The sequence below is a fragment of the Anomaloglossus baeobatrachus genome, chromosome 2, assembly GCF_048569485.1.
Source record: "Anomaloglossus baeobatrachus isolate aAnoBae1 chromosome 2, aAnoBae1.hap1, whole genome shotgun sequence".
Lineage (NCBI taxonomy): Eukaryota > Metazoa > Chordata > Amphibia > Anura > Aromobatidae > Anomaloglossus > Anomaloglossus baeobatrachus.
This window is the reverse complement of record NC_134354.1, coordinates 309,312,705-309,335,661: the sequence shown is the minus strand read 5'-3', so window position 1 is coordinate 309,335,661 and position 22,957 is coordinate 309,312,705. Positions and strand designations below refer to the sequence as shown.

At 45.3% G+C, this 22,957-nt stretch overlaps 1 protein-coding gene across 7 annotated transcripts in view; it reads right to left on the bottom strand.

The window, feature by feature from the left end:
• ANKS1A (ankyrin repeat and sterile alpha motif domain containing 1A) overlaps positions 1-22,957 on the bottom strand; it is a 568,529-nt gene that overhangs the window by 232,906 nt on the left and 312,666 nt on the right. For all 7 annotated transcript variants that reach the window (XM_075335878.1, XM_075335880.1, XM_075335884.1 and 4 more), the window contains one exon: positions 21,865-21,952. In XM_075335878.1, coding sequence (XP_075191993.1) covers positions 21,865-21,952 — 88 coding nt within the window. The remainder of the gene's footprint in view (positions 1-21,864; positions 21,953-22,957) is intronic.

Sequence of the window (22,957 nt, the reverse complement as noted above, 5' to 3'; positions counted from 1 at the left end):
GCCTAAGAACCACTGAAGGAAAAAAAAAAAAAAAAAAAACAACACACACACAACACAGATGCGGGATCCCACCTTAATTTTGATAGCCAGCATGGGTAAAGCACAGCAACTACGAGCTGCAACCCCCAGCGGTCAGCTTTACCATGGCTGGTTTTAAAAAATATGTCGCCTAAAAAACGGCATGGGATCCCCCCATTTTTGATAACCAGCTATGGAAAATCTGACCTCTCGGGGCTGGTGTTATCAGGGTGGGAAAAGCAATGATTATTGGCCCCTCCCAATCTGAAAATACTAACTCGCGGCATTCCAGATGTGGCGTATCCATTAGTTGAGCCAATTCTGGCACTTTGCCTAGCTCATCCCGATTGTCCTGGTGCGATGGCAATTAGGGTAATATATGGGATTGATGTCAGATGGGAATTGTCAAAAATCATAGCTGCCATCAAGCCCTAGGTTAGTAATGGGGAAGGCTGTATAAGACACCTCCATTACTAACCTGTAAGTCAAAAGAAAAACACAAACACTGAAAAATCCTTTATCCGAAATAAAATACAAAACACATCTTCTTTCATCCCTTTATTAACTCCCCTAAAAAAAACCCCCAAAAAAACATGCAGGACTGTACTGTAATACACACAACGTTCCATGATGATCCCAGCTCTGCTACATCCAGAGACTACAGTGATGGAAACTGTGACTGATCACTGCAGCTTCTGTTACATACTGATGGCAGCAGGGAGCCCGGCTGTGAGAAGCGGTGACACTAGAGAGTTCACTGGAAGTCACAGCCAGATTCCAACGGTACCAACTGTGACCGCCAGTGAACCTGCTGCCTGATTTGGGCAGCAAAGTAACGAGCCTCTGCACAGCGACTCAGCTGATCCCATAGGATTTCTATGGGATTCAGGTCTGAAGAAGCTGTAAGCCACTCCATTTAAGGTACCCCAGTCTCCAGCAGCCACACCCCAATGATGAGAGCTTGATGAGCTAGAGCATGGTCATCCATGAAGATGACATTAGGCCTGTGTTGTTAATGCAGAGGCACAATGACTGGATTAATGTTGTTGCACCACCACCAAAAGCTCATCTAGTGACAACAGTGGCTGATGCATAGCACTTTCCTTTCAGTCTCCAACATAATTAGCAGCTGTCATTTCTGCTCAGCATGAATAGAGTTTTTTGTCAAGTACCCTTGCAGGTCATCTAGCATGCAGACCATGCATCCAGTCACCACTCATCGCAGCTCATTCATTCTGCACTCACAGCGGGCAGCCATGCTGCTCTATCTGCACGCCGTGATATTCAGATGTAGCAGAGCTGAATCGTCGTGGGACCTCATGTGGATTACGTCACACCTGCAGGGGTGTGTTGGGGGTTAATAAAGTGAAAAAAGGTGTTTTTTTGTATTTTATTCCAAATAAAGGATTTTTTTGGTGTCCGTTTATTTACTTTCACTTACAGATAAGTGATGCAGGTGTCTCAGATGCCTGTGCCATCACTAATCTAGGGTTTAGTCGCAGCTGTGTGCTATTAACCCCTCATTACCCCGACTGCCACCACACTGGGGCAACGGGAAGAGCGAGGTAAATCACAGGGCTTGTCACATCTAATGAATGCAACAATTCCAGGCGGCTGGAAGCTGATATTTTTAGGCTGGGTCTCGCCAGCCTGAGAATACCAGCCCTGAGGTAGCTTTATCTTGGCTGGGTATCAAAATTCAGGGGGACCACATGTCTGTTTTTTAAATTATTTAATATAAATATAAATAAAAAGCCACATGCGACCCGGGTCCTCTTTGGCCGAAGTCACACTTGCAAGGGACTTGCACGAGTCTCACATCATATCACCCAGCACGGCGGCACACACTCTGACAGGAGAGAGTCCGCTGCATGTAGTTCTATGCAACTGCACGCACGTGTCTAGAGAGCATCAGGCCATGCCGAGTGATGCGATGTGTAACTCGCGCAAGTGTGACTCCGGCCTTACAGTGTGCTCACAAGAACTGTATGACTTGCACGAGTCTCGCATCGCATCACCTGGCAACCGCACACTATACGGACACGAGCGTGCAACTGCATAGAAATACATGCAGATGTACGTTTCTGTCAGGAGAGTGTGCGGTTTCTGGGTGATGCAATCCGATACTCGTGCAAGTCATACGGCTCGTGTGAGCGCTAGATATGAGCGAACCGGTCCCGGTTCGGCTCGAGGTCGGTTCGCCGAACGGAGGTCCCGTTCGAGTTCGGCTCGTCGAACGTTCGACGAACCGAACTCGAACTGCATAGGAAACAATGGCAGGCAATCACAAACACATAAAAACACCTAGAAAACACCCTCAAAGGTGTCCAAAAGGTGACAAACAACTCACAACACAACACAAACACATGGGAAAGTGACAAGGACATATACTCATGCAAAAACAAAACAGCTGGACAAGGAAAAAGAGGAGGACACACAGATATAGGCATGGCACGCCCTTCTAAAATCATGTAAAACACCGCAAGGTGACTCCAAGCGTAGTCTCCCTTTTTTTCCAAAAATTGGGCCCCACACACACCCACCCATTCAGTGGCAGCACATGTGCCCTAGTTGTACACTTCACAGCTAGATTTGCATCAAGCACATTCAAAAATACGGCCTAATTAACCGTCCCCAGGATGACACCAGGGTAGGTAGCAAAGTCTTTCCTGATCCCAGCTCTGTTCATCTTGGCTTCTTTTAAAAACACAGCAAGCAAGGGTTACTCCAAGCGGAGTCTCCCTTTTTTCCAAAAATTGGGCCCCACACACACCCACCCCTTCAGTGGCAGCAGTTGTGCCCCAGTTGTACACTTCACAGCTAGATTTGCATCAAGCACATTCAAAAATACGCCATTCTTATCCGTCCCCAGGATGACACCGGGGTAGGTAGCAAAGTCTTTCCTGACCCCAGCTCTGTTCATCTTGGATCATTTTTAAAAAACACAGCAAGCAAGGGTTACTCCAAGCGGAGTCTCCCTTTTTTCCAAAAATTGGGCCCCACACACACCCACCCCTTCAGTGGCAGCAGTTGTGCCCCAGTTGTACACTTCACAGCTAGATTTGCATCAAGCACATTCAAAAATACGCCATTCTTATCCGTCCCCAGGATGACACCGGGGTAGGTAGCAAAGTCTTTCCTGACCCCAGCTCTGTTCATCATGGATCATTTTTAAAAAACACAGCAAGCAAGGGTTACTCCAAGCGGAGTCTCCCTTTTTTCCAAAAATTGGGCCCCACACACACCCACCCATTCAGTGGCAGCACTTGTGCCCTAGTTGTACACTTCACAGCTAGATTTGCATCAAGCACATTCCAAATCCACAAGCATTTACTCTCCCCAGGATGACACAGGGGTAGTAAATTCCTTCTGGATCCATGACTTGTTCATTTTGATGAACGTCAGTCTGTCCACATTGTCACTGGACAGACGCGTGCGCTTATCTGTCAGCACACACCCAGCAGCACTGAAGACACATTCAGAGACAACGCTGGCAGCTGGACACGACAAAATCTCCAAGGCGTAACTGGATAGCTCTGGCCATTTTTCTAGATTTGAAGCCCAAAAGGAGCAAGGCTCCATTTGCAAGTCATAGCATCGATGTCCATTTGGAGATACTCCTGTATCATCCTCTCTAGCCGTTGACTATGTGTCAGACTTGTTGTCTCTGGTGGCCTTGCAAAGGAGGGTCTAAAAAAATTCTGAAAAGATTCCATAAAATTGCTGTTACCAGCACCAGATACGGTCCTACTGGTACGGGTAGACTGTTGAAGATGACGAGACCGTCCCATGTTTGTCAAGTTACAACTGGGAGATTCACTCCCTGCACCTGCACGGTTGTTTGGTGGAAAAGCCGATCTAAGATCGAGTAACAGCTTCTGCTGATACTCCTGCATACGTGCGTCCCTTTCTATGGCTGGAATTATGTCACAAAATTTGGACTTGTACCGGGGATCTAATAGTGTGGCAAGCCAGTAGTCATCATCACTTCTAATTTTGACAATACGAGGGTCATGTTGGAGGTAGTGCAACAAGAAGGCACTCGTGTGTCTTGCGCAGCCATGCGGACCAAGTCCACGCTGTGTTTGTGGCATAGAGGTGCTAACCGTTCTTTCTTCCTCTGACATCTCCCCCCAACCTCTTTCAACTGAAATTTGACCAAGGTCTCCCTCATCTGCTGAGTCTTCCATGTCCATGGACAGTTCGTCCTCCATTTCTTCATGTTCTCCTGCACCTTCCTCAGCATCTCGCCTGCTACCATGCGCCCTTGTTGATCCCTGTCCCCCATGGTCCCATGCCTGGCGCCTTGGTGATGATGAAAGTCTGGACCTTGGTGATGTTGTTGTGTCTTGCGCATATGAATCCTCCTGTAGTTCATCCCCTTCCTGTTGTCCCACCCCCTGACTCCGAATAGTGTTTAGCGTGTGCTCCAGCATGTAAATGACTGGAATCGTCATGCTGATAATGGCATTGTCAGCGCTAAACATATTCGTCGCCATGTCGAAACTGTGCAGAAGGGTGCATAGGTCCTTGATCTGAGACCACTCCATCAGGGTGATCTGCCCCACCTCTGCATCTCGTTGGCCCAGGCTATACGTCATGACGTATTGCACCAGGGCTCGGCGGTGCTGCCACAGTCGCTGTAACATGTGGAGAGTTGAATTCCAGCGTGTCGCCACATCGCATTTCAGGCGATGAACCGGCAGGCCGAAAGACTTCTGGAGCGATGCAAGTCGTTCAGCTGCGGCGCTTGAACGGCGGAAGTGAGCAGACAGTTTTCGTGCCCTGTTCAGAAGGCCATCTAGGCCGGGATAGTGTGTTAAAAATTGCTGGACGACAAGGTTCAACACGTGAGCCATACAAGGTACGTGTGTCACCTTGCCCAGGCGAAGGGCCGCACCCAGGTTTGCAGCATTGTCGCACACGGCCTTACCAGGCTGCAGGTTGAGTGGAGACAACCATTTATTAAACTCGGACCGCAGAGCTGACCACAACTCCTCAGCTGTGTGACTCTTATTCCCAAGACATGTCAAGCTAAAGACCGCCTGATGCCGTTGCGCTCTGCTGCCAGCATAGTAATGAGGGGTGCGTGATTCCTTCTGCGCAGTGAGAACGCTGGTGGCCTGACCAGGCAGGCTTGGGGCGGAGGTGGAGGACCCAGATGAGGTGGAGGATGCAGAAGCTGTGGCGGAACTTGGACAGACAGAGGATTGACACACAAGTCGTGGGGACGGCAAGACTTGTGCAGCAGACCCTTCACCATCTATCACCATAGTTACCCAGTGCCCAGTCAGCGACATGTAACGTCCCTGTCCATGCTTACTAGTCCAAGTATCGGTGGTGAAATGCACCCGTTCACACACAGAGTTTCTCAAGGAAGCGGTGATGTTGTGTGCGACATGCTGGTGTAGCGCGGGCACACCTTTCTTAGAGAAGTAGTGGCGACTAGGCATCTGGTACTGGGGCACAGCGACAGACATAAGGTCTCTAAAATCCTGTGTGTCCACTAGGCGAAAAGGCAGCATTTCGGTAGCCAACAGCTTACAGAGGGATAGAGTCAACCTCTTAGCTTTGTCATGGGTCGCAGGAAGTGGCCTTTTATTTGACCACATCTGAGGGACAGAGATCTGGCTGCTGTGTGTAGACGGTGTTGAGTAGGGTGTCCCTGGAAAAATGCAGGTTTGTGAGGAAAGTGCAGGCGGAGACATGATGTTGCCTTCATCCAACGTTGGTGCTATCGATGTCAGAGAGCTGTACACACTCACTTGTTTCCCCTTCCAAACCAACTGACGACCTACCAAGCAAACTGCCTGTTGCGGTTACAGTGGTGGAAGTTGTGGGTGGAAAAACAGGTGTGACAGCTGTCCCCATAGTCCTAGAAGATGACGAGCGCGCGGATGCACTGGAAGGGGCAGGCGGTGGATGGTTCGCTCCGCTAGGCCACATTGCAGCACGGTGAGCTTCCCACCGGGACATATGATATTTATTCATGTGACGATTCATGGAAGAAGTTGTCAAACTGCTGAGGTTTTGACCTCTACTAAGAGAACCATGACAAATTTTACAGATCACATAATTTGGGCGATCTTTTTCTATGTCAAAAAAGGACCAGGCTAGGCAAGGCTTAGAGGCCATGCGACCTGTTGATCCACCCCGAATAATGCTCAGAGGCAGAGTGGTGGCTGAGGATGCAGTTGTAGACGTGCTACCAGTACTCCGACTGTGTCCAGGAAGGCGCAAGGTAACTTCGTCATCAGTTGCATCCTCCTCCACCACCTCTGTTGACCTCCTCGAGTGCCTGACTGTGGGTTGACAGTAGGTGGGATCTAGAACTTCATCATCAATTGTTGTGTTTGCACTCCCCTCCCCCTCAGACCGAGCCTCTTCTTGCCCTGACCGAATATTTAAGTTGTCATCCCAATCGGGTATCTGCGTCTCATCTTCATCAGTATGTTCCTCATTGTCTATAACCACAGGTGTTACAGTTTGTGACAAAGGGTCAACATTATGCTCAGAAACTTGGTCCTCACGGCCTGAATCAGAGTCACAAAGGTTCTGGGCATCACTGCAGACCATTTCCTGTTCTGTACTCACTGTAGCTTGGGAGCAGACCTCTGATTCCCAGGCTATAGTGTGACTTGACTTAGCTCTGCAGACTCAGCCATCTCAGTTCCACCATACTGTGCAGGGCTGATGGAGACTTCAGAGCTGGGAGAAAGCAAGTTTGATTGGGATGACAACTCAGAGGACTGGTGTTTTTTGGATGCGGTACTTGAGAGGGCACTTGTTGGACCACTTGAGATCCATTCAAGCATTTTCCTTTTTTGGCCATCATCTACCTTTGTTCCTGTTGTTCGTGTCCGTAAAAAAGGGAGCACATCGGATTGTCCACGGTAAGTAGTAGACATCTTACTTTTGCTGGTAGATGGTCTATCTTCAGCAGATGATAATGGAGCTTTGCCACCTTCCCCACGGACAAAACCTTTTTTGCCTTTTCCACCACGCCTCTTCCCCTTTCTACCAGCATCTGTCAATTCGCCACTCATGTTGATTGCGACAAGATTGTGCACTGAAAATGTGGTAGTAAAAATTGAGAGGTGGTGTAGATTGCAGTGGTGGTCTAGCTTTATTAACAGCAGAATAATAAAGAATAAATATCCCTGACAATGCAACTACGGCCCTTAAACTGGCAGCAAAAATTGCTAGTATAATGGCTTAGTTATAATGAGTTGGAGTGTGCAATGCAGGTAGAGGTGCTGCAAATGTCTTTGCACTAGTGTGACTAGACAACAGTCCAATAGCCACGTTTAGGATGCCACTAGGTACACTGAGTGTTTGCTAGTATAATGGATTAGTTATAATGAGTTGGAGTGTGCAATGCAGGTAGAGGTGCTGCAAATGTCTTTGCACTAGTGGGACTATAGCAAAGTCCAATAGCCACGTTTAGGATGCCACTAGGTACACTGAGTGTTTGCTAGTATAATGGATTAGTTATAATGAGTTGGAGTGTGCAATGCAGGTAGAGGTGCTGCAAATGTCTTTGCACTAGTGGGACTATAGCAAAGTCCAATAGCCACGTTTAGGATGCCACTAGGTACACTGAGTGTTTGCTAGTATAATGGCTTAGTTATAATGAGTTGGAGTGTGCAATGCAGGCAGAGGTGCTGCAAATGTCTTTGAACTAGTGGGACTATAGCAAAGTCCAATAGCCACGTTTAGGATGCCACTAGGTACACTGAGTGTTTGCTAGTATAATGGCTTAGTTATAATGAGTTGGAGTGTGCAGAGGACAGGAGGGTACAGTGCCAGGATTGTGGGGCTCTGGGTAGAGGAAAGGAAGCCTGCCTTTCTATTCCCTCCTAATGGGGAAATGCAGCGACGAAATCCCTGACCTTAGCTACACAGACGCTGTCGCTGTTTTCAGGACCTGTCACCTATGGCTCTGACCCTGCCGGTACGAGCCCTTAAAAGGACTGATGGAAAGTGCTCTCCCTAAGCTGTCTAGAGCGGTGTATGGAGCGCATACAGCTTTATCAGCGATAGGACTCAGGACGGAGCTGCGCCAGTGATGTCTGACACCAAGGACGCAGAAGAGATAATGGCGTCCTGGAGGAAAATGTCCGGTTTTATAATGCAGGGACATGTGACATGGACATCCTATCACACATGCCGTTGCTTCTCTGGCTAAAAGTCCACTTAGCTGTGTGTGTGTCTGGGATTGGCTGACATGCTGGCCCGCCCCACAAGACGCGCGCGCTTAGGGAAGGAAGACAAGGAAAAAAAAAAAAAAAATGGCGATCGCCATTATACAAACAGCAGTGATCTGAAGGCGCTGTTCACGCACACTATACACTGAAATGTCATAATAGTGTGAGTCACAGAGTGACTTACACTATTACAGCGGAAAGCCAGCTAGGAATTAGCTGTTTTTTTGCTGCTAGAACCGTTCTCGAACGTTTCTAGAACTATCGAGCTTTTGCAAAAAGCTCGAGTTCTAGTTCGATCTAGAACAGGCCCCAAAATCACTCGAGCCTAGAACTGGAGAACCTCGAACCGCGAACCGCGCTCAACTCTAGTGAGCGCACCGTAAGGCCGGAGTCACACTTGCGCGAGTCTCACATTGCATCACCCGGCAGCCGCACACTCTTTTGACAGAAGGGGTCGGCTGCATGTATTTCTATGCAGCTGCAAGCTTCTGTCAGGAAAGTGTGCGGCTACCAGGTGATGCAATGCGAGACTCATACAAGTGTGTGACTCCGGCCTTATTTTGATACACAGCCATGATAACGCCCAACAGTTGGGGGCTGCACGGCTGGGCTTTATCAGTGCTGGTATGAGAATACGGGGACCCTGCACCGATTGTTTTATTTATTTATTTTTATACCATGATACTCACCAACAGACAGTTGCACTGCTTTCCCCACCCACCGGCCGACCTGGCGCATGTGATTGGCTGCAGTCAGCTGACACACTGCCACTCAGGGTGGGGATGCGTCTAACTGTAACCAATTACACGTTCCAGTGGCGGGGAAAGCAGTGAATATTCAATGAGGGTCAATTGTCGGCTTCGGAAGGGAAAACATGGCCTAGAAGCAGCTTGCCGCCATGATGGAGGTTCGGTGAGTACACCGTGCACGCTCCTACCCCCCTATCCCTTCTACTAACATTTCTAATCTCCGCATTCTGGTTCCTATAGACCAGGGGTGGGCAATTAATTTTCCTATGGGGCCGCATGAGAAATTGGGATGGTGTTAGAGGGCCGGACTAATAATTAAATAATATATATATATATATTATATACACACACAAACACGCATATATATACTGTGTGTGTATATAATATATATATACACACAATGTATACATACATACACAATCCCCATATACTACATCACTACACCCGCAACATACTACACCTGTAATATGCATCCCTATACACTACACCTGTAATAAACTACACCTCTATATACTATACCACTATATACTACACCCCTATATACACCTGTAATATACTACATCACTATATACTACACCTGTAATAAACTGCAGCACTACATCACTATATACTACACATGTGATAACCTACATCACTACACCCCTATATACACCACCTGTATTATACTACACCACTACATCCCTATATACACCTGTATTATACTACACTCCTATATACTACACCTGTATTATACTACACCCCTATATACACCTGTATTATACTACACCAGTACACCCCTATATACACTTGTATTATTCTACACCACTACACCCCTATATACACCTGTATTATACTACACCGCTATATACACCTGTATTATACTACACCAGTACACCCCTATATACACCTGTATTATACAGGTGTATATAGGGGTGTAGTATAATACAGGTGTATATAGGAGTGTAGTATAATACAGGTGTATATAGGGGTGTAGTACACCCCTATAAAACTACACCACTATATCCCTATATACACACCTGTATTATACTACACCACTACACCCCTATATAAACCTGTATTATACTACACCCCTATATACACCTGTATTACACTACACCACTACACCCCTATATACACCTGTATTACACTACACCACTACACCCCTATATACACCTGTATTATACTACACCACTACACCGCTATAAAACTAAACCACTATATACTACACCACTACACCCCCCATATACCAAACCTGTAAAACTACACTCCCATATACTACACCCCTACACCCCAAATATTTATCAACAGTTACCCCCTTCCCCCCCACCCGCACGCCCCCCATTGTCCCCGCAGGTTACTAGTAACCACTCCCCTCTTCTTATTGCCTCCTCCTCAGGCACCTCCGTATGAGCCCCCCGCTGAGCGGCTTCTCTTTTACATGCCCAGGCTGCGGCGATGCTGTTTTCTTAGCAGCAACCTGCTTCTCTCTGTACGGGTCCCGCCGCTGCAGCTTCTTCTCCTGCCTGGCGGGAACTTTTCAAATGACACACACGCGCCGTACTGACGATATCAGGGCGCGCGTGTGTCACAGAGAAAAGTTGCCGGGCAGGGAACAGAGGACAGATTCCTGCATTCCGCTGCCTACACTGTGCGGCGCTGCAGGATCTGTCCTCTGTTCCCTGCCCGTCACGCAGCGTGTGATGAGGGCAATCTGACCACGGGCCTTCCGGAGCCTGGTGCTCCAGACAACAGGTCAGATTTCCCTTATCACTTACCGGCCAGCAAGGACGCCCTGAACCAGGCGGGCTGGTCACAGATAGTAGGCGGGCCGGATGTGGCCCGCGGGCCGCCCCTTGCCCAGGTCTGCTATAGACTATGGGTACCAGATTCCGGACCGTATCTGGGATTTTGTTTTTAATTAGCACCAGTCCCAGTTTTCTGTGAGTTCACCCAGCTCTACCCCTTTTCTTTATTTAAATATCGCGCCGCATAAACAACATACCGCCTCATTAGTTATTATATCATCTTATAGTAGTTGCATATTAATGTTTTTATATACTCTAAATATTTTTAATGAAATTGGTATTAATACTTTAACGTGTTTTTAAAATTTTTTTATATATACATACAATGTTCATACCAATTTTTTTTCTTTCTTTTCTTTTTAACACATATGCCTGTTCTGATGGTCTGCTAAATTACCCACTTGTTAATCTTTCCTTCAAGCAATTATCTCCCTACATGGATCCAGGTATATATAGACCCTTGAATTGTCTATTCTGAAGACACCTGAGGAGGGGACAGACCGTCCCAGAAACGCGAAGTGTCTGTATAGCCTCATGTCACTATTTTACTTTATTCAATCACCATTAAAACCACTATTTTTACTTCACCCCTTTCATCCCTGATTGGTTACGCACCATTAATCCTGCCTTTTCTCTCTTATCGCTGCCTACTATACACCTCCCATGGGAGTGTAAAGGCCCCTTTACACACTAAGACTTTCTAGCGATCCCACCAGCGATCTCGACCTGGCCGGGATCGGTGGAAAGTCTTTAACAGTCGCTGGTGAGCTGTCAAACAGGCAGATCTGGCCAACGACGCAGCAGCGATACGGACCTGCAGAACGACCTCGCTGGAAAGGGAATGCTAGCACGCCTATGGGCTGGGTCGCTAACGATGTCGTTGTAACGGTGTCAAACACACCGATACATGCTGCTCAACAGGAAACAAAAGGACCAAAGAATGGTCCTGAACGACTTATAGCGATCAGCGACCTCACAGCGGGGGCCAGGTCGCTGATGCATGTCACACACTGCAATGTCGCTGGGGAGGTCGCTATTACATCACAAAACCGATGACATTACAGCGATATCGCTAGCGATGTTGCAGTGTGTAAAGGGGCCTTATGGTTGGTGCTGCAGCAATTCTTCCAACTCTTATCTCCATTATCCCATATCCCTATACCATCTGCTGGTGGGTGATAAAGATAAACTGCTGCTGAAAACCTCCAGTGAGTTCTGGATATCCCTGGACAATGGGCTGCTGAGTCATTACCTCATGGTGATATCCAGGAGTAGCCAAGAGCACAGAGGAGACCACGCTGGGACACTGCCACCACAGGTTACCCAACAGTCCACTTCCACCACACCAAAAATAAATGACAGAATCGCTAATGTGCCACTAAACAATACAATGAACCCCAATTTTAAATATGGTTTGATTACTACATTTAACAACTCCTACACAACCATTAAAAAACTGGTCCGGAAGTATTGGCATATTCTAGTTAGCAATCCATTACTCGCCAGCTCCCTACCTACACAACCAGTAGTTATTTTTAGGAAAAATAGGAATCTGAAAAATCTGTTGGCCCCTAGCCGCACAGACAACAGTAACAAAAATGGTAGTATTACTTCTATCCAGGGTCCTGCGGGGGTGTTCCGATGTGGTCACATAAATGCCTTTGTTGTTGCAGCATAGAACATGGGAAAAAATCCTTTATGTCCAATGTTACAGGGGAAACATTCCCCATCAAACAGTTTTTCAACTGTAACACCTCCTATTTTATCTATATGCTGGAGTGCAACTGCGGCCTACAGTATGTGGGCCGCATAGTACAGACCTTGAAGAAAAGCTTAAACACAGGTCCAACATCAAACAAAGTGTCTGTACCCATAGCGTATCCAAGCACTTCCTCTTGGAGCATGGTAAAGACCCAGTAGGCCTGAAAGTCATGATTCTGGAACATATTCAAGACTCTAATTCAGAGCGATTAGAACCCTGATCCGCAGAGAGAACTATTGGATTTTCAAGCTAGCCACTTTATACCCTGAAGACCTCAATATTAGTACAGAGATTATTAAATAACTCTTTAATCAAATCAGAACTATCATACATCAAAATAATCTCACTATAATAAATGGAATTGTAGCATCCATTAGGTGAGAGAAGCTCAGTGCTTTACCAGCTCTTCCTGTTGCCATGGTGCAATGGCAATCAGGTTCATAGCAGGGGTTAATAACAGCCCACAGCTGCTACAAAACCCTAGATTAGTGATGGCAGGCGTCTGACACCTGCATCACAAATCTGTATGTGAACGTAAATAAACACAGACACCGAAAAAATCCTTTATTTGGATTAAAAGTCAAAAACACACTCTTTATTAACCCCAAAACACACCTGCATTTCCGAAAGAATCCCCACAATATCCCACAGCGATTCAGTTCTGCTACATCTGAATCTCCCAGCAAGCGTCATATAACATGACTGCCCGCTGTGAGTTCAGACAATGACTGAGCCGCGATGACGTCACTCAGATTATTTGCGGTCACAGCTGGAGCCTCTCACGGTCCTCCACCTGCGACAGCAGGTAACCTGGCCTCAGTAAAGTCAGTGACCTTACCTCAGGTGAGACCTGCATCTCCTGGCAGAAAACCAGTGGGGGGGTTTTGCCAAGAAATGTAGATTTGGTGCTGAAAATTTTACACCATATTCTTGCACAGAATCTACAACTCCTGGCAAAAACCTGCGTTTTTTGACACATTTTTTCCCGCAGAATTCTGCCAGGAGGTGTAAAATGTGGTGCTGAAGTCGCCTGCACCAGAATTCAGCACCAAATTTGCACATCCTGGCAGAAAAAAATGGTTTATTTTTCCATTTTTGGGCCAAGGAAAGCAAATTTGGTGCTGAAATTTCTACACCATATTACTGCACCCAATCTACACGTCCTGGCAAAACCATCACTACTGTCAAATTTGCATCTCTTGGCCACAAAAATGCAAAAAAACCAACCCAAAAACAAACCTTTTATTCTAACAGGAGGTGCAAAATTTGGTGCTGAAATCTGGTGCAGACAATTTCAGCACCAAATGTGCACCTCCTGGCAGAAAACAGCAGCAAAAATCGTGGTTAAAAAAACCCGGCCAAAAACTGCGTAAAAAATAAAAGTGTAAAAAACACCTTTTTTTTGCCAGGAGGTGTAGATTGGGTACAGTAATATGGTGTAAAAATGTAATCGCCAAATTTGCATCTCTTGGCCCATAAATGCAAAAAAAAAAAAAAAAAAAAAAATTTTTTGCCAGGTGGTGAAAATTTGGTGCTGAAATCTAGTGTAGACAATTTCAGCATCAATTTTGCACCTCCTGGCAGAAAACAGAGGCAAAAAGCAGTGGAAAAAAATGCGTAAGAAAAAAATACGTTGCGAGGTGTAGATTGGGTGCAGAAATATGGTGTAAAAATTTCACCCTCAAATCTGTATCTCTAAGCAAAAAAACTGTGGGTTTTCTGCCAGGAGATGCAGGTCTGGGAGCTCCATGACTCTGCAATCACAGGTGACGGACCGTGGGGACCTCCAGCTGTGACCGCAAATGACGTCACCGCTCATTGCGCAGCTCATCCATTCTCTGCACTCACAGCAGGCAGTTATGTCCTAAGGCGGCTCGTTGTGATTTGGATGTAGCAGAGCAGAGCTGAATTACCGTGGGATCTCGTGTGGTTTACTTCAAACCTGCAGTTGTTTGTGGGGTTAATAAAGTGGTGAAAGAGGGGTTTTTTGTATTTCATTCCAAATACAAAATATTTTCTGTGTTTGTCTTTACTTTCACTTACAGATTAGTGATGGGGTGTCATAGACACTGCCATTACTAATCTAGTGTTTATTAGCAGCTGTGGGCTGCCATTAACCCCTCATTACCCCCAATTGCCACCGCACTAGGGCAGTCGAGAAGAGCTGGGTAAAGTGCCGTGCTTGTCATATCTAATGGATGCGACAATTCCAGGTGGCTGGAGGCCGATATTTTTAGGCTGGGTCTCCCCAGGCTGAAAATACCAGCCCCCAGCTGAGGGGCTTTATCTTGGCTGGGTATCAAAATAGGGGCGAACCGCAAGTCGTTCCTTTTTCATTATTTATTGAAATTTAAAATAAAATAAAATAAAAAAAAAAAAACATGCAGTTCCTCCTCTTTTTATAGACAGCCAAGATAATCGCAGAAGCTGGGGCTGTAACTGTGGGCTTTATCTGTGCTGGTTATCAGAATACCGGGGAAACCTTGCGTCAATTGTTTTATTTATTTTTATACCAGGACACTGACGGTAGGTGCTGGAGGCTTCCTCCAGGTATGATAGGGAATGCAGGGGGGGTGGGGTGAGACCCCCAGGTGGAGGGACTGAGAAGCCCCCCTTCCATGATTATGGTGAACGAAAGGAAACATCCCCATAGACTTATATGGGGGCGGATTCCGGATTTTTGAGAGTCCGTCCAGCTTTAGTAATGAGGTCTTGATTAAAATGGCCGATTAAGAGGCCTTCTAAATGCTGAAATCATTATTTATTGCAGCATTTAGGGCATTAAACAGCTGGGGGCAGCTATCATCTACATCAGGGATCCCCAACCTGTGGCTCACAGGATCATGATGTAAGACTCGTGGCTATCTGCCAAACTGGTGTATTAGCAGTGGGTCTAAGGCTATGTTCACACACTGCGTGTTTTACCCGCGTTTTTGGTGCGTTTTTGCTGCAGAAATTTCTTGAGAAATTCTTGTATCCTTTCTGCAGACATACCCCAGCAAAATCTATGGCAAAAAAAATTAGCTGTGCGCACACTGCATTTTTTTCTTAAGAAATTCTTTCAGTAGATTTTCTTAAGAAAAAGAATGAGCATGTCACTTCTTTTCTGCAGCTAATGAGGTGATTATTATGGGGGACTTCAATTACCCCGATATAGACTGGGAAACTGAAACCTGTGTATCTCAGAAAGGAAACCGGTTTCTGTCAGTAACTAAGGATAATTATCTGTCCCAACTTGTGCCGGGCCCAACTAGAGGGGCAGCCCTTCTGGACTTAATTTTAAGCAACAGGCCAGATAGAATAACAGACGTACGAGTGGATGGGCACCTAGGGAATAGTGACCACAATATAATACAATTCCACTTGTCCTTTAGTAAGGTGCCTTGGAGGGGGGTTACAAAAACGCTGAATTTCAGGAAAGCAAAGTTTGATCAACTTAGAGAAGACCTTCGCCAAATTGATTGGGACAATGTCCTCAAAAATGGGAGCACAGAAAATAAGTGGGAAATTTTTAAATCGGTATTAAACACCCACTGCGAGCTAGCCATACCATACAGAAATAAAAGGGCTAGGAACAGGAGAAAACCAATGTGGCTTAATAAGGATGTAAAAGGGGCAATGAATAATAAGAAAAAGGCATTTAAAAAGCTAAAACAAGAAGGCAGCGAGGAAGCATTAAAAATATATAGAGAAAAAAATAAAATGTGTAAAAAACAAATATATTTAGCAAAAGTAGAAACTGAGAGACTCATTGCTAAGGAAAGCAAAACAAATCCCAAACTATTCTTTAATTATATAAACAGAAAAAAGATTAAAATTGATGGTGTTGGCCCTTTAAAGAATAATGAGGGTAAAATCATAGAAAGCGATGTGGGAAAAGCAAATGTTTTAAATACTTTTTTCTCAACTGTGTTCACACAGGAAAAGCATATGCCAGGGGAAATGCAGAGTGATCATGTAAATGCCCCATTAAGTATGACCTGCCTAACCCAGGAAGAAGTGCAGAACCGGCTTAGTAACATTAAAATTGACAAATCACCAGGCCCTGATGGCATTCACCCTCGGGTATTAAGGGAGTTAAGTAATGTGATAGACAGGCCTCTATTCCTTTTATTTAAAGACTCTATAGAAACTGGGTCTGTTCCACTGGATTGGCGGCTAGCAAATGTGGTACCAATATTCAAAAAAGGGTGCAAAAGGGAACCTGGAAACTATAGGCCGGTAAGCTTAACATCTGTTGTGGGTAAAATGTTTGAAGGGTTTTTAAGGGATACTATTATGGAATGTCTCAATGTTAATAACTGTTTAACTCCATATCAACATGGATTTATGAAGGATCGCTCCTGTCAAACTAACCTGATCAGCTTCTATGAGGATGTAAGCTCTCACATGGACCGAGGAGAATCATTGGATGTCATTTATCTCGACTTCGGTAAAGCATTTGACACTGTCCCACATAAAAGACTGCTAAGTAAAATGAGAAAGCTTGGGCTCGGGGAAAATGTGTGTAGATGGGTAGGTAGCTGGCTTAGTGGTAGAAAACAAAGAGTGGTTATTAATGGTGCATACTCAGATTGGGCCAGGGTTACTAGTGGGGTGCCACAGGGGTCTGTATTGGGCCCCCTACTATTTAATATATTTATTAATGATCTGGTGGATGGTTTACAGAGTAAAATATCAGTATTTGCAGATGATACAAAACTATGTAAGGTAGTTAACACAAAGGAGGACAGTTTGCAACTACAGATGGACTTGAGTAAATTGGAGAATTGGGCTGAAAAATGGCAAATGAGGTTTAACACAGATAAGTGTAAGGTTATGCACATGGGAAGGAGAAACAGATGCTACGATTACTTACTAAATGGGAAACTGCTGGGGAAATCAGACATGGAAAAAGACTTAGGCATCTTAGTGAATAAGAATCTAAATTGGAGTGCCCAGTGTCAGGCAGCAGCCACCAAAGCAAATAGGGTGATGGGATGCATTAGAAGAGGTCTGGGGGCACGAGATGAAAACATCATTCTCCCTCTGTACAAATCACTAGTCAGACCACACTTGGAGTATTGTGTGCAATTTTGGGCGCCGATGCTGAAGAAAGACATTACTGAACTTGAAAGGGTTCAGAGGCGGGCTACTAAAATAATAAATGGAATGGGTGCATTACAATACACGGAAAGGTTATCAAAATTAGGTCTATTTACTCTAGAAAAGAGAAGACTTAGGGGAGACCTAATAAATATGTACAAATATATCAGAGGGCCATATAGAGATCTCTCCCATGATCTGTTTGTACCAAGGACTATGACAAGAACAAGGGGGCATTCTTTTCGATTGGAGGAAAGAAAATTCCTACATCAGCATAGAAGAGGGTTCTTCACGGTAAGAGCAGTGAGGCTCTGGAACTCTCTTCCTGAGGAAGTGGTGATGGCCAACTCACTGAATGAATTTAAGAGAGGAATGGATGCATTTCTTGTTAGCAAAAGTATAGAAGGTTATAAATAGCATAATCTTACAGGTAGATAGAAGAGCGACCAAGATTATTAGAGGAATGGGTGGGCTGCAATACCAAGACAGGTTATTAAACTTGGGGTTAGTTAGTTAGGAAAAGCAAAGGCTTAGGGGGATCTAATCACAATGTATAAATATATGAGGGGACAGTACAGAGACCTTTCCAAAGATCTCTTTACACCTAGGCCTGCGACTGGAACACGGGGGCATCCGCTACGTCTTGAGGAAAGAATGTTTAATCATAATCACAGATGAGGACTCTTTACTGTACGAGCAGTGAGACTATGGAACTCTCTGCCGTATGATGTTGTATTGAGAGATTCACAAGTAAAATTTAAGCAGAGCCTGATCGCATTAATTGAAAAATATAATATTACCAGTTATGTATATTGGATTTTATGACAGGGTGTTGATCCAGGGAACTAGTCTGATTGCCGTATGTGGAGTCAGGAAGGAATTTTTCTCCCCATTGGAGCTTATTTGACACATTGGGGTTTTTTTGCCTTCCTCTGGATCAACATGTTAGGCTACGGGTTGAACTAGATGGACTTAGAGTCTCCCTTCAACCTTAAAAACTATGAAACTATGAAACTGCGTTATTCACTCATTGACTGTAATGTAATCATGAAATAGTGCATGGAATAATGCAGGCAGCAAGTTATGTGCGTTATTCCTGCGTTATTTAGCGTTTTTCAGGACATAATGTTCATCCCTACCCTGCGTTTTCCAGGGAAGTGATGTCATTATGACAGGAAGAGGAAGCGGAGCAGAGCATAAACACACAGATCACACTCCCTGGACGCCGCACGGAAGCACTTCCGTGTGACCTCCGTCGGGTGCCCGTGCAGTCTGTGTCCCTCTCCCTGCCAGCCCCGCGGCTGTCCACACTGCAGTATCAGCATCTTCTCACACAGCAGTGCGGGCAGCCGCGGGGATGACGAGCGCTGCTGTCAGGAGGTTAGATGAGATCATTACCTGCTGTGACTATCTCCTGCTCTCCTGACATCAGCGCTGTCACTGCCTTCTATGCCCGCCGCGTTCTCACATCACGTCTTGCGGGCGGCCCGAGACTGTCTCTAGCGATGACGTCAAGGGCTCCCGCGAGAACGCGGCGGGCATAGAAGGCAGTGACAGCGCTGACGTCAGGAGAGCAGGAGATCGTCACAGCAGGTAATGATCTCATCTAACCTCCTGACAGCAGCGCTCGTCATCCCCTGCAGTGACCTGGGCTGACCTCATGATGTTAGCTCAGGTCACTGCACTACTCTCCCAGCCAATGGGGAACATTCTGTTCTTCATTGACTGGGACAGTGACTATGGTATGGATCGTCGTGGGACCTCCTTATTAGATTACGCCAGACTCGGATTTGATTGTTCTTTTCAATAAAATGGTGAAAGAGGGAATGCTTTGGGGAGTGTTTTTTCAAATAAAACTTTTTTTGTTGTCTATTTTTTATTTCTTACTGACTGGGTTGGTGATGTCAGGTATGTGATAGACGCATGACATTACTAACCTCAGGGCTTGATGGCAGGTGACATTACACATCTGGCATCAACCCCATATATTACCCCATTTGCCACTGCACCAGGGCAACGGGATGAGTTGGGGCAAAGCGCCAGGATTGGCACGTCTAATGGATGCACCACTTATGGGGCGGCTGTGGGCCTGCTATTTTTAGGCTGGGGAGTGTCCAATAACGGTGGACCTCCCTAGTCTGAGAATACCAGACCACAGCTGTCCGCTTTACCTTGGCTGGTGATCCAATTTGGGGGACCCCACGTTTTTTGCTTTAAATTATTTAATGGAAAATAACAGCGTGGGGTGCCCTCTGTGATGACATGGACTCTCGTGGGTTAAAGTTTCTTAACATTCAGCCAGACAGGATGATAGATTGTTTATAGACGGGGGATAAGTCCCTCATTGTTTTTACAAGACTCTTGTTGACTCAATGTAATTGTGTTGGCCACTGAAAGCCAGACATTGTTTCTCCAGACTTTTCCAGTAATCATTGTATTGTAGTTGTGTATTGCTAATGTGATTACCTTAGTAGCCATTGTCTAGTCGGTGACTCCCAGACTACATGTATACCCTCAGTCTTTCTGTAGACATCATTTGGATGAACATTGTCCATGCAGCTTGAGATTCATCCAATGGGAGAGGCGCTCTTGTCCAACCAATCGATGAGGACGCAGTGTATCCAAGTGGAAGGCTGTGGCTATAAAAGGGATTTCTTTAAGCCACCATGTTGTTGTTAATGGATGCTGATGGATCTAGTCTAAGCTCTTAGGAGCTGACTAGAGGATCAGGATATCTTATGGCTTCAATCTAGGGACTCCGGTTCCGGTTGGAGACCATATCCACAGCCTAGGGATTTCGACTCCGGCTGCCAGGATTGTAACATCATACCAGGACTACCTAAGGAGGACACTCAGGTTGGGACAATTCAGTCACCTGTTACAGGCTTTGCAGACCTCACACAGCTTCCTAAATCTGGCATTATTCCTTTCTCGGTGAGTGCCCGCCAAAAGCGGGGTGCTGCTGGATTGGAGTAAATAGCCCTGGAACCTGTGAGGCATGGACATTCTAAATCCCTGGTGAGCCAGCGGAAGGGTGAGACTCTGTTGCCTGTTACATTTGTGTTTTGCTGGTTATGTGCCGTTAATTGTTTGGGGATCCAATAAAGTCTAATTATTGTGGTTCCCTCACCCTGTGTTGTCTGAGTAGTGTTACGCCCACGGTTAAGGAGGGCGGCGTTCAGTTGGGATGAGCCCTGAGCCACGCTGTCTTTCCAAAGGCGGCGGGTTTTAGTGGACGAGAGCACCCACTGAGCCCCGTGTCTCCACACCCTCTGTTTTGGATTACCAGCCAAGGTAAAGCTGCCAGCTGTGGTTTGAAGGCTGCAGCAGTCTGCTTTACCCTAGCTGGCTACAAAAGATAGGGGGGACCACACGTCGCCTTTTTTTTAATTATTTATCTTTTGGCTAAATAGAAGGCTAAGCATCCTTTAGTGCCACATGAAAGTCACTAAAGGGTGCCAGCTTAGAATATACAGTGGGGTGGGACTTTATATATGTTTTTCTCATCTATTCATCTATCCATCTTTCTATCGATCCATTATCTGTCTATCGATTATCTATGATCTATATTATAACCTGTAAAAAACGCATATATATATAACCTGCAAAAAACGCACCAAAAACGCGGTAAAAACGCATGCGTTTTTCAGTGCGTTATTGGTGCGTTAATTAACACAGGTGCGCTAATCCTTCACTCTCAAGAAATTTCTTAAGAAATTTGAGAAAAATACTTTTTGTAGTGTGAACATAGCTTAAAACTGCTGTGAAGAGCAGGTGTCCAGAAGGTGACTTAAGAGTAACCCCTCACAGAAGAGCAGATTTGGATGCACATATTCAGGCTTTGTGGATGAAGAGATAAATTACTAAGTGCTGTGTTTGGATATAGGATGATACTTCCAGATAGATGGGTACTTGAAGCTGTATGGGAAAGTGTTGAGGAAGATGCAAGTATACTATCTTTCTGTGGGTGGGCTCTGGATGTCACTACTGTGGGGAGAGGAAAGGGGGAAGATAACCCCTTTAATTGAGGAGCAAAAAACAGACACCCCTGTATTATATAAAACCCTGCAAATAGAGCGCAGTCTCTGGATAAAAAATGTCTAAAAACTACAAACATGAAGTAACTTACCCATGGCAACAAATTTGGTCAAGAGTCTTTAAAATAAATAAGTGGTGAAATCTGAGTTGTTGGCATAGGCAACTATTCTACTTCTGTTTCGTTTGCACCAGTTCTGAAAAGTTTAGCAATTCGTCTTTACCTTGATCATTGGGCCTTTTAGTCTCAGCAGTGAGCAGAAGCTCATAAGGATTCTCCTCCTCCAGACTAATGTGCATGTTACTATGGACCTTTTAAAGGAAAAAAAAAATAGTACATCTAGAGTTATCTCTGTATTTCTTGCTCATGCACATTGTCTCAACACACTGTTGAATCACAAAAGACTGAGTACATTAGTACATTAACAATGATGGTCAGCAAGAGGTTAAAAAGTAAAATATGGTATGCGAGAGATTCTCTTCATAAACAAGCCACAGAAGCAATAAAGACCACTCACTGAAAAAGCCAACAAAACACTTCCATTGTACAGCATGTGGATAAAGAAGAAGCAGTTGTACAGGTGTCTGTATGAACAAACACTTCATGCAGGACCAGAGCAAGGATAATCTGTCATAAATTAAAGGGGTATTTACATCTCAGCTATTCTGTGCGTCACAGAATTTTATACTCTTGGGCAGTAAAGAAAAAAAAAAATAACATAAGAAATTTGTTTCATGCCTAGATTTTAAATTTTCACACAGAAAAATGGGTAACAATGGCACCAAAATGCATCACACAATTTCTGCTGAGAGTGGCAAAGCCCACATGTAGCTGTACAGTACTACTTAGCCACACAGCGAGATTTCTGAGGAAGAGAAAGAGCGCTATTTGACTTTTGGAGTACAGATTTTCCAAGAATAGTTTGCTAACTCTATACTGAGAACCAAGTGCCAGAAGAGCAAAAACTCCCCTCCAGTGTCCCTATTTTGAAAAGGACACCCATTTGGGAATTTATCTACAGGTGTAATGACGATTTTGACTCCATGGGTGTTTTGCAGAAACAAGCAGCAGTGAAAATTGCAAATCTGCAAATGTAGTGCTCGTGGATTATAGTGCCCACTTTGTGGTTCTGGAGTCACGCACTTGGTAAATTTAGAGGGCTCTCCTCACTACACAAATGAAAACATGTGGATGCCAGATGTGGTTTAGGCATTTTGTGGGGCTCAGAAGAGAGAGGGCATTTGGGTATGCAGATTTTCCTGGATTTCTTTTTCGGGGACGTCATGACGGTTTTCCTGAGCCTTTGTGTTACCAGT